The sequence below is a fragment of the Daphnia carinata genome, chromosome 8 (assembly GCF_022539665.2).
Source record: "Daphnia carinata strain CSIRO-1 chromosome 8, CSIRO_AGI_Dcar_HiC_V3, whole genome shotgun sequence".
NCBI classification, from domain to species: Eukaryota; Metazoa; Arthropoda; class Branchiopoda; order Diplostraca; family Daphniidae; genus Daphnia; species Daphnia carinata.
In genome coordinates this window covers 3,787,557-3,798,979 of record NC_081338.1, presented here as the reverse complement: position 1 = coordinate 3,798,979, position 11,423 = coordinate 3,787,557, and the positions used below count along the sequence as shown (strand labels likewise).

Below are 11,423 nucleotides of genomic sequence, written 5' to 3'. Positions count from 1 at the left end.
CGAAACAAGTCGATAAACCAACATTATCGTACGATGCTGTTTCTATCAAAGAATCATGATTGGGTATAATCAAGACCCATATTTATCTTTTTTCATCTCTCTTTTAAAGACCAAAGCAATAACAAACAGGATGAATTGATCCACAAAATAGACGTACAACTGCGTTATCTTTTGAAAACTGCAACGTAGAAATCTTTCGAGTAAGTGGCGGAAGGTTGCCCGGCAACACTTCCACGTCGTCATGGAGTCCAGTGGCTACAGTTCCCAGTTGCATACATGCGACGCAAGAGTCGATCCCACCGATGAAATGGACACAATTGTGCAGACGGCTTGTAAACACCTACTGCGTCGAACCCAATATGCCTTAATTGATTTACGGCGTTTGACTTTCCCTTTTTTTCTCCCCCAATGTTGTGATGGTCAACCAGAAGAGGTTAAAGGCCTGAAGAAGTCGTATAATGGTCTTTTGTGTTACTGTACATCAACGTGGCAGTCAACAATACGAACGAAGGCTGTGAAATATTATTCGTTCTGTCGTCCTTGACATACCCTGTCAGAATTCTTTGATTAAATAAGAAAAAAAGAATCGAGAAATGTAAAGTTATGAATTGGAAACGAATGCAGAATAAAATAAAATATTTCCTTATCCATTCTGCTGGGCTGTTTGCAATAGAATGAAAATAGACAATAGAAGACAATAGAGGGCGAGTTGATAAGTGTTATGAGATCAGCTGATTTTTTTTTGGTAGTTGTTTGACGAAGAGTTGACGGCTCGGACATGCCACGTTCTATTGTCTGCAAATGAATGAGGCAGTTTTCAGTTTTCTTTGTTTTTCGAAAAACGTGTGGGATGTTTTGATTCAGTGCCGAGTCAAACGACGGTACGAATTTAAGAAGGTTACCTTCGAAGGAATAGGAATTTTTGTCAGTTAAAACTGTGTTGCAATCTTTTGTCAAGCCAGTGAATTGGGGTATTAGAAATTTGAGAGGGAAAAGCACACGTGTCGCCATGGCAGTTGAATAATTCAACGAGCTCAACATAATTTCCGGTGCACGTTTTTAAAAAAATTTGATTACGAAAGCCAAAATGGCCAATCAATTATTACAAAACGACATGATGTGGAGTTTTACTCTTTCCACACTCGATAAACATCGCCCAAAGGTAAGTCCAGCCTACAGCAAACCCTTGTGAGTAATGCACATTTTCGACGTGTCGTATGTTTAAACAGCTGTGCAGGTGTCCAAATTGAACATTCAGACCATAACAAAAAAAAAGAAAAACTCTTAATATGAAAATAAATTTTGATGATATCAATAAAACTCACTTCCCGTCTGACTGACCGATTTTTCAAAAAACATTTTCCACGTGATCCGAGTCCAGCTGAATTGTGCCATGGTCAACCAGTAGCTTTTTTTTTCTTTTAAGGTTTGGTTTATAGATTGTTCACATGTGAGATTTATTTTTGTTTTCCTTTCTCTTTCTAGTGATTTGGATATCCATTTATCGCTTCCTCTGCAAATGGGGTTTTCAACAAAAAAAGCTCGTTGGAATGTGTTTCGCAGCAACTACATCAACGCCACCAGCATTGACCACCTTCAGTAAAAATGGGGAAGAAAAAAACGGACCCAATTAGCCTGATTTGCCTGCCACTCTCAACCTTGACACAATTCGTACATCGTCGAAACATCCCCTTTTTTGCGTTCAAAGTACGACAATTCTCTCTCAGAAATTTTCAAAAACAAAACAAATATCCAGTGTATTCTTGACCAAAGTGCATCTATATGATAATTGATTTATTATTTCAGAAAACGGTGGATCGTCAATGTGTACACATGGCACGGAATAAGAGGAGGAGCTTAGGGTTCCATTCAATTTGACGGGAGGAGGCGTGTCCTGCTGCTGGTACGGCAGACATACAGGTGTGTGCGCGCACTGTGCTGCTTGCTATTCGTCCACTTATTTGTGTATGTTTTGTCGAAAGGCAGCCTTTGGATAAAGGAATAAGAGAAAAAAGGACACATGCACATCACTCTCCACTTCAGAAAGGAGAGAGACAAGCCAGAGTTTCCCCAGACTGCAGATATTCAACCGATACCTGTGGCACTCTCGCCGATACCTTCACCCGACTACCATCTCTGATACTGTACGTCTGGAACAGATCATTTTTCTGCTGCTGAGAATCCACCGGAATTAACCAGGTAATTACCAATCTTCCATTTTTATAAAAATTCATTTGATATACTTGACATTGGTGACCTATGGATGTTTAAAACACACACAAAAGGTTGATAAATGCAACATGGGATTTCGATTATTTCGTCATTCCCATTGACGTGGTTCGTTCTGCGTGACGAACGGAATAACTAATGGACAGATTTATGCGCTGCGTGACACGCAATTCCTGTGAAAGCGTCCCGTTTGGTCATTTGTTGAGTCAAAGCGCGTCCAACACGCCCATTACGATGCATTACACGGAAAAGTGCGTCAAGATCAAAATTTTTGATTTCCCGCGCCCGGGTTCCATTTCCTTCCATTTCCGCTATTCTGCACAATCGTGTCGATAATTTTAAGAAAGAAAACGAATAATATAACCGAACCGGCAAGATAGATCGTGATCGCGGCAGTAAATCCAAAACCGAGTTAAGTAGTAAGCTGGTTGTGGCGGGGTGGGATAGTTCTCGGTAAACGAATGTCGACATAGTTTTCCGTGTAGTCGTTCGTTGTCTTCCTTCTTCGCGATTCCATTGGCTTGTATCATCATTTGGCGGTCGATTATTATTTTCCTTTTACATCCGGCTGATTAATAGGGCCTCGTTTGCACATCCAAATCCCGTTTAGCTTTTAGATTTCGTGGTTATCACGTTTTACGTCAATCATTTTCGTTTTCTTTTCATTCAAATGGCTACCATCTATGTGGTTTGGAAAATTTTAAAGGTAAACGAAAACGAAGTTTGTTGGGTTTGATTTTCAAACTCATTGCAAATTCCGTTGTTTTATTATTTGTTTGTTTCATTTAGTTGGGAATTTGCAATAGAACCTTCGCAAGTTTTCACCTTAATTAGATAGTGGTTTGTACCGTCCCGCGTGACCGTTGTGGCTTATCAAAGCTTTGTGGAAAATTCCCCCCTAAAAAGAAACAAAAGAAGAACCGCAGAACAGGAATAAGACACTTCCGTTTTCTGCCGTTTTTACTGACGTCTTTACCGGAACTGTGTTAATCGTGCTAGAGAAAACCCTCCCTTTTTTTCACTGCGGTCCGCTCATACGCTGTCGTCGGCAAATGACAACATTTGAGAACAAACAGAATATAAATATCGGAAATGAATGGCCATGCTACTCATTCGCAATTTGACTTTCAGACGAACGACATCGTGAAAACGGTTGTTTAATTTTTTATTTTTCACCGTAGAACATGGGCAAGAAAGAAGAGAGAGGCATACCGAACGCGGCGTTCGTTCAAGACGACGACGACATCTCTGGCAGAAGCAACAAAGCAATCCCTGGCCAGGTGCAACCACCTCATTCCGCTACAGCTGCTAGCTCCGATGTATTCAGTTCAGCAGAGGTATGAATTAATGGATGTCTAAATAGAGAGACTACGTACTATTTCATGTTTTGAAAAAGAGATGTTGAAGGATTTCTTCATATTTGGTTTTTCTTGCCCTTTCCATCAGGTGACCGAGAGTGATGAAGGCCAACAACGCGATACCTGGGGGAACCCGATTGAATTTCTCATGTCGTGCATCTCGCTGTCAGTTGGCTTGGGCAACATCTGGCGGTTCCCGTTCACAGCTGTAAGATTTTCATTTTTGCGAAATGTTTATTTTTCACTTCATCCGGTTAATGATTTGTGATTGATAAATGATTTAGTACGAGAACGGTGGTGGCGCTTTTTTGATTCCATATCTGGTCGTTCTACTTCTGATCGGAAAACCGCTCTATTTCATGGAGATGATTTTGGGCCAGTTCAGTAGCTACGGATCTGTCAAGGTCTGGGCCGTCGTGCCCATGGCCAAAGGTACTTAAATATATGATCGTTAAGCGTACATGTTATCGATCTGCAAATGACGAAAGGGTTTCCAGGACCATTTCTCGAATCCAAGGAGGAAAATAACTAATGGATGTTTCGTTTTTTCTTCGCTTTGCATTCTATTTTTAAAACGAAAGGTGTGGGGTATGGAGGCGCTCTGGCTACGTGGTTCGTCGTGACCTATTACTGCTGCCTAATGGCCCTGACCGTCTTTTACTTCTTTTCGTCGTTTCAAACTGTTTTGCCGTGGACGGTGTGTGATCCAGCCTGGGCCACTTCCACTTGCTACAACAGCGGCAGCGCGAGCAATTTAACCGGCCTTGCCAATTTGACTGGCCGGACATCTAGCGCAGAAGAGTTTTTCAAGTATTTCAAATTTCACAGTTTTCTTCCAATTGCATTCGTTTTAAACTGATTTATTATTTTGTTTTCAACAACAGTCATAACGTCCTGCAAAAGATAATCAACATTGACGATGGTGTTGGCGCTCCAGAATGGCGTCTGACTTTGTGTCTCCTCCTTTCCTGGATTATCATCGCCCTTATCTTAATGAAAGGAGTGACCTCATCGGGCAAAGCCGCTTACTTCACTGCCATTTTCCCTTACGTGGTGCTCATCACGCTTCTCATCCGCGGAGTGACGCTCGAAGGCGCTGTCGACGGCATTCTTTTCTTCATCACGCCCCAGTGGGATAAGATTTTAACTCCTCAGGTAATATTTAAAATTCAAGGTCTCCTTGAAACGTCATCTTAGATCGAGTAGAAAGAATTCTAAAACCCCATTCATCGATTTTTGAGTGATTGTCGATTGTTAATAACGTCATCGTCCTTGTAACTAGTATTACCATGAACTCATTTGTTTTCTTTCAAAAATAAAACTAGGTGTGGTACGCAGCCGTGACGCAATGTTTCTTTTCGCTGTCTGTCGGATTTGGGCCGATCATCATGAACGCCAGCTATAACGGCTTCCGGCATAGAATCTACCGGTAAATTATTAAACAAGAGAGAAATAAACTTAACAATAAACTTAACAATGATTTAATCCATTTACAGGGATGCTACGATAGTCAGTTTTATGGATACCTTTACGAGCTTGTTGGCCGGAGTGACCATCTTCTCCATTCTGGGAAATTTAGCCCACGAATCGGGCAAACCGATTGAGACTGTAGTTCAAGGTGGCACTGGATTGGCTTTCATTTCCTATCCGGAAGCCATCGCCAAGTTTGACGTTGTCCCGCAACTGTTTGCCGTTCTCTTCTTCCTCATGCTGTTCACCCTCGGAATCGGTAGTGCCGTCTCGCTGACCGGTTGCGTCATTACCGTCATCTGTGACGCTTTTCCCGACTGGAAACGATGGATGGTGACGCTCATTATCTCTGGCATTGGCTTCCTTCTCGGCCTTGTTTACATCACGCCAGGAGGACAACATGTCCTGGACGTTGTTGATTTTTTCGGTGGCGGTTTCATTGTTTTCGTTATAGCTGTTGTCGAAACCATCGCCATCTGTTGGGTTTATGGTAAACGAATGACAATTTAATTCGGTTGAACGCTAACTTTACGAAACGTCATTTTTGCAGGATTGAAGAATTTCCTACGGGATGCTGAATTTATGTTGGGCATCCGTCTCGGCATCTATTGGAAATTCACCTGGGGTCTCTTCATCCCTCTTTCGCTCATGGGCATCTTCATTTATTCTCTGGCCAACTTCCGCACGTTTGTTACTGATGGCTACGTCTATCCGGCCTCTTTGACTGGTTCCGGTTGGGTGCTCGCCGCCTTGGCCCTTCTCCAAGTTCCCATTTGGGCTGGTGTCTCCATACTCAAACGAAAGGGTTCTTTGATGGACGTAAGATTTGTGTTTACAATACTGTTTTGTTTTGAGTGTTGGATGATTAATACTGATACTGGAACATTGTTGCATTTGTAGCGGATAAAGGCTAGTCTGACACCTACGGAAAACTGGGGACCTCAGGACATGAAGACACGCTCCCAATGGATTCTTTTCAAATCAGACGATTCGGCCGAACACAAGTCTTGGGCTTGGTGGATACCGAAATGTGTCAAGAAGATCATCAAGATTGACGGGCACTCATTCAAATCTGGTCAAGCCTCCCAGTCTACTGTTGCCATTGTCCAGCTAGAAGTGCAGGAAAACGGCAATAACAATAAATGAAACTTACGTCCCCGCAATTCCTGAAAGTCTGGTACCAAATTGCCAGACGTGTCATACGCCCATGGCCCAACTCACTTTTACAAAGTGACTTTAGGTCTGAAAAAAAAGTAAGACCTTATACTAATTAGTACGTAAGCTCATTATGCTACCTTTATATGGCCAGTAGTTTAGACCAGTTTAGACACATTGATGAACGTTCCGTAGTTGTGCATCAGCGTCGTGTCACTGTGTTAAACATTATGCGCAATCATCTTTTGTCATAGCCCATGTTATTTGGTTGGCAATGTCCATTGACTAATGTGATCAAAATTTTCTTCCCATCAACGACGAGCGTCCATTATTTACCCAGCGTGTCTATATATATTTTTATTCGTTTGTGTGTGAACATTGTACAACACTGTCTAGAGCTGCGAATCGATTGAGCATCGTTATAATAGATGAATTTCCATTTACATTACCAGTCCACACGTTTGTAACCTCGTTTTACGGAATCGTAGAATACATTCCTTTTCGACAACTCTCGCCTTTGTTCCTCGTGTCGGTAAGATGATCCACTGATTCCCGGTACGAGTTAATAGGGGCGAGAACGAAGTTAATGGGCTAGAGAAATTTAGTCAACTAGCACTAGGTCCTTCTTTGTGGTATTCACAATCAAGGACTGGCACTCGCAATTTTCAATTCCATCCGCTGGCTCTGGACAATGATAACAATCTTTACGTTACTCACCGCACAACGAACATCTAAAACCAAGGAAAACTTACTTTCTCTTCGTCCGTTTGCTGTGTGTATGCCATCGAAGATCCACGCCCAATTTTTATGGTGCTGAGCGTGGAATCCGGCCAGGACGAATTCGGACAACAGTAAAAAAAGGTAAACAGTTATTGTTCGGTGGCAAAAAGTCCACTGAAAGTGTTGACACAGCGCACCTTAGTGTTTTGTAAACATTAGTGGTGTGAATATTTGAGAATAAAAAATAACGAGGAATGATAATCCGAGATATAATTAGTTACTTTAAGAACTTAAACGGATCAAGGAAAAAAGAGTTTTCACACGTACCGTAAAAAACAAGTGCACGTCCTTTAATGCTGTAGGCTTGGGCGTGATGCTGGAACCTATTCTTTTGTGCAGGTCCCTTCACAGGGGCTTGGTTGGCGAAAAATTAAAGGTTGTTAGACACGATGAGAAATCGAAAATGAGGGAAACAATTAGGGCAGCTTTACTGTAGGCTATTCCTTTGGTTGCCCACCCTATAGTTTACTGTCAATTATAACTTTGTGCAAGTTCGTAACAAAGAATTTATCGTATAAATACCGGCATTTTTGGCTAGTATTGGCATCAGTAACTTGTTCTCCACTGAACCAGCAACAAACATTTCTCTCCACTAACCACCATGAAGGTGAGAGAACGGGATCAACACATTCTTAAAAACGATCCTGCAGTGACTTTAATTCGTGTTTCAATGGTTTTGGCTTCTGATTTTCTAAAATTTATTACCTGACAGTTCCTTGTTTTTGCCGCATTGGTCGCTGTCACTGTTAGTGAGACTACTTACCCTGAAGCCTACCCAGCAGTCTATCCTGAAGCAAGTCCAGCAGCCTATCCTGATGCAAATCTAGCAGCCTACCCTGCAGTTTACGAAAAATCTACCTACGACTACGTTAGTTTTTGCCACTTGTGACCCAAATTTACTTAATATTAAATGAAATCATCAATCCACAGGCCCCTCAGCCCTACAGTTATTCGTATGCTGTCAAAGATGAGGCTTCCTACAACGACTACTCTCACTCCGAGAGTAGAGACGGTAATGTCGTCACTGGTTCCTACAGCGTGGCACTCCCCGATGGCCGCACTCAAGTCGTTACGTATAAAGCCGATAGTTACGGGTACGTTGCTGACGTCAAGTATATCGGTGAAGCAAAATATCCCGAATACAGTCCAGTGGCTTATACTCCATCCTACGAGACCCCTGTTTACACCGCCGAAAACCCAGAGCCTGCTTACTAACCGAAGTTTCACTTAATCGTTTGCTGTATTCTTGTGTGTAAATTAATTCAAGCCAGATTGACTATGGATCATATTAATACATGTATGCTATTTGAAATGGACCCACTTTTGTTTAAGCAAGCATGCTTGCCTAAGGCTAACAGATGGTGTTTTACTTGGTGGTGGCACGGCTGTCTGTTTTCACGCGGTGGGGTGAAACTGGGGTGATACTGACGTCGTTCATTGTAGGCGCAGCAATTAGACCTGATTGAATGAAATTCATTGGAAGAGTTATTTTGACGTGTCTGAAATTATCCAATATTTTAGACCATAGGTTTGGAAAAAGATACATGCACCACATTCGTGAACATGAAGACATAACAAAGATAAAGCTTAGAATTTATCCACCAGATGTCTAGACAGCACCCTCTTACAACAAACCGGGCCGTAAGTTAAAAAAAAAGTTAAGCCCGACTATTATTTATGGCAATCCGTTTTACATAAAAAAAAAAATTTCGGAAAAAAAAAAAATCGCACTTTTTTCTTTTTTTCCGACACGTAGCCATCTACCGCTCAGACTCGTTATTACTGGCGTAGGCAATTTCAGTCCATTGGATGCCATTCGCAGTTAGTTCAGTAGCGTGGATGGAGAATAACGCGTGGCTGGAGGAACAATTGAAAAATGGATAAGATAATACAAAAGGATGGTAAGTATAAACATTATTATATTGGTTTTCAATTATTAATTATTGTTTATTAGATCAAATTATGAAGCTGCAGGCCCAATTATTGTAACAACACAAAATATTATATAACAGCAAAGCTAAGGATGGTAAGGCCTAATACGTAATGATTCTATTTATTTGCTTTTATTCATTTGTGTTTTGTAGCTCAAATTTTGAGTCTACAAGCTCAGCTAGGGGAAAAGAACAAATTGGAATGGACCAGTTTCCAAACAGTGAAGGAGGTTTTTCCAAACTCATCCCTAACTGAACATGAGGATGAATTGGCATTAGGCGAACACAGTCAGGTACCTAAACTTTTCAAATCAGAATTCAAAATAAGTATAGAATTTTAACAAACAATTATTTATTGTTTAGTTATTCAGTCTACCACCTGACAGTGTGTTAAAGTTAAATTCTGTTAGTGCTGCACTAAAAGAATTGTTAGTAATAAGTCCAGGCAGCAAAGGAAGTGAACAATTGTGGGACCGTATTTGGGCTGAAAATGGGTGTGGTACGGAAACCCAGAAATAGCATGAGTTCAACATAAAACAGGAATTAGGTACTTTTCGGTTTTTTGTCTATCGAAAATGTATTTTTAATGCTACTATTTTGCATTCACAGAATTTTAGTGGGGGATCAAGTCAAGTCTGGAAGTGTTACAGGATGGAAGAGTGAGCCTACAGTTGAAAAACACTGAAAGTGCATTACCATTAAGGTATAAGGTAAAGTAATAGAGTATGCACATTGTCTAATGAGAAGTACCATCTTGTGTGAATGAATCCTGTGTAACAGCAATCCTTTATAGTTCTGTCACAGCTAGAAGCCTCAAATAATTTTGCTTCTCTTGCTAAAGAACAACTTGTCCTTTACGTTCAGAGTGTTGGTGAAGCTGGGTACTTAAATGGCCCTAAAGATGTTTCATTGCGTTGGCATTGCAGCGATGAACATCATACATGGACTCTTTAGGTATGAAAGGATTTTTCTTCAAATAATTTTGAATTTATGACAAAGCATTTCTCCTCCTTTTTGCCAACCATGTCTAATCTACCAAAAAAAATTTTATCTATAGGAAATGATTTTCATGTACTAGGAACACAACTATCAAAAATGCAACATTCTAGGGGTGCTATTTTATCATTCAAGAGCCTTATACAATGATTTTCATCTGCAATTTGTATGGCCTTTCCCAAGCTTCTGCCAGAAGTTGAATCTATAAGTCATGTAAGTCACATGAGCAACAATTGAGATGCTTAATGGTGTTGTTTTTCTTTTCTCAATATAGGTTAATAGTAACATTGGATCTGAAAAGATTCTTGGTTGGGGCAAGACACTGAATAAATTGTATTGATTGGATGGATGACATGACATTTCTATACTTAATTCGGATTCCCCAGACGGTATTTGATATTTAAAAAATTGAAGTGCATATCTGGGCTCCCTTCTTTTCTGAAGCCCCGTTTCCCCTTGACTCGTAATAAGCCCGTAGGGGGTCATGCCCCTACTGTACGGTATATATAAAAACAACATATACCGAGGTTTGGAGGGCTCTGGCCGGAAAGGGGACGTGGGGTGCCGCTTAGTCCGATGATGTGTTCACGGAGGGCTCTGTGGCTACCCACAAATCCGAACTAAAGGTTAATCGCTCCTGTAAAAATGTTCCAAATCTTCAGCTCTTCTTCCGGCTTCTCTTAGCCAATCACCGGGTAATCTCCCCGGTGGGTCAACAAGGCAGTGTCTCCCCCTGCCTGGGTTGACGGCAACTTTTGAAAGGGCTATTGTGCCTTTTTAAAGTTGCAAAAATATTTGTATTGTGCAGAGAATTGTCAATAAAATTTTTTTTATAAAATATTTTTTGCAAAATTCGTTTCTTTCATTGTCTATGTTAGCTGTGTACAAACATTACATTTATCAACTTTTTTTTTTTTTGCTTTATTTGTTTTTGTCACCTTTGGTAGTAAGCATTGTTTCCAGTAGTTTATCGTTTAACTGTAAGTATTCAATAATTAATTATTACACTTTTTGAATTCTACAACTTAGATTCAAGGAACAACGTGTAATATCTGGATGTTTTTTGAAGTAATTTTGTATTTTGTTTTACTCGTATGGGAACCGATCCCCAGACATTCAGCGTGCAACGCCGATGCTCTAACATTGAGCCACGAGATATATCTAAATATTTTATTATCGCATATCATATGTTATCGTCTAGGATCTTTATGCAGTCTTTCACAACTATATGTTTATCTTTCTATTGCTTTCATAAGTTTCATAGCTCTGTGGTAGAGCCTTTAGATGTGATACCTGTTACCCTGGGTTCAAACCTCAGTAGATGTTTAAAAATGAAGTAGAATAAATGTAGAACAGTATATTGCAGAATTGCATTTCAGTTTTATCAAAGTGTAAATGCAAGTCCACAAGTGACTAGAAAAAAGCCAACTTGTCAGCATATGATTCATGGCTTACTGGTAGAGCATCGGCTCGGTATGCCGAACATCCAGGGTTCGATCCCTGG

General features: G+C 40.6%; 2 protein-coding genes and 1 long non-coding RNA gene across 5 annotated transcripts in view; all 3 read left to right on the top strand.

Moving 5' to 3' along the window:
- Positions 1–6,720, top strand: part of LOC130703613 (sodium-dependent nutrient amino acid transporter 1-like) — a 71,913-nt gene extending 65,193 nt beyond the window's left edge. The window contains exons 2-11 of one of the 3 annotated variants that reach the window (XM_059496443.1): positions 2,064–2,199; positions 3,411–3,566; positions 3,676–3,795; positions 3,872–4,019; positions 4,169–4,397; positions 4,472–4,742; positions 4,913–5,016; positions 5,084–5,547; positions 5,608–5,876; positions 5,958–6,720. In XM_059496443.1, coding sequence (XP_059352426.1) covers positions 3,414–3,566; positions 3,676–3,795; positions 3,872–4,019; positions 4,169–4,397; positions 4,472–4,742; positions 4,913–5,016; positions 5,084–5,547; positions 5,608–5,876; positions 5,958–6,203 — 2,004 coding nt within the window. In that variant the 5' untranslated portion in view covers positions 2,064–2,199; positions 3,411–3,413 and the 3' untranslated portion in view covers positions 6,204–6,720. Of the gene's footprint in view, positions 1–1,998; positions 2,200–2,788; positions 2,936–3,410; positions 3,567–3,675; positions 3,796–3,871; positions 4,020–4,168; positions 4,398–4,471; positions 4,743–4,912; positions 5,017–5,083; positions 5,548–5,607; positions 5,877–5,957 lie in introns of those variants that run through there. The other 2 variants (XM_057525045.2, XM_057525044.2) reach the window with 2 other exon arrangements.
- A 770-nt stretch (positions 6,721–7,490) lies between these two features.
- On the top strand, positions 7,491–8,304 carry LOC130703641 (cuticle protein-like). The gene is made up of 3 exons (XM_057525080.2): positions 7,491–7,599; positions 7,705–7,860; positions 7,923–8,304. Exons 1-3 carry the CDS (start codon positions 7,594–7,596, stop codon positions 8,205–8,207), a joined length of 447 nt encoding a protein of 148 aa, XP_057381063.1. The 5' UTR covers positions 7,491–7,593; the 3' UTR covers positions 8,208–8,304.
- Positions 8,305–8,992: 688 nt separating this feature from the next.
- Positions 8,993–10,646, top strand: LOC130703647 (uncharacterized). The gene is made up of 4 exons (XR_009004776.2): positions 8,993–9,216; positions 9,287–9,470; positions 9,533–9,877; positions 9,981–10,646. It is a non-coding gene; the product is annotated as an uncharacterized LOC130703647 (long non-coding RNA).
- Positions 10,647–11,423: the final 777 nt, after the last annotated feature.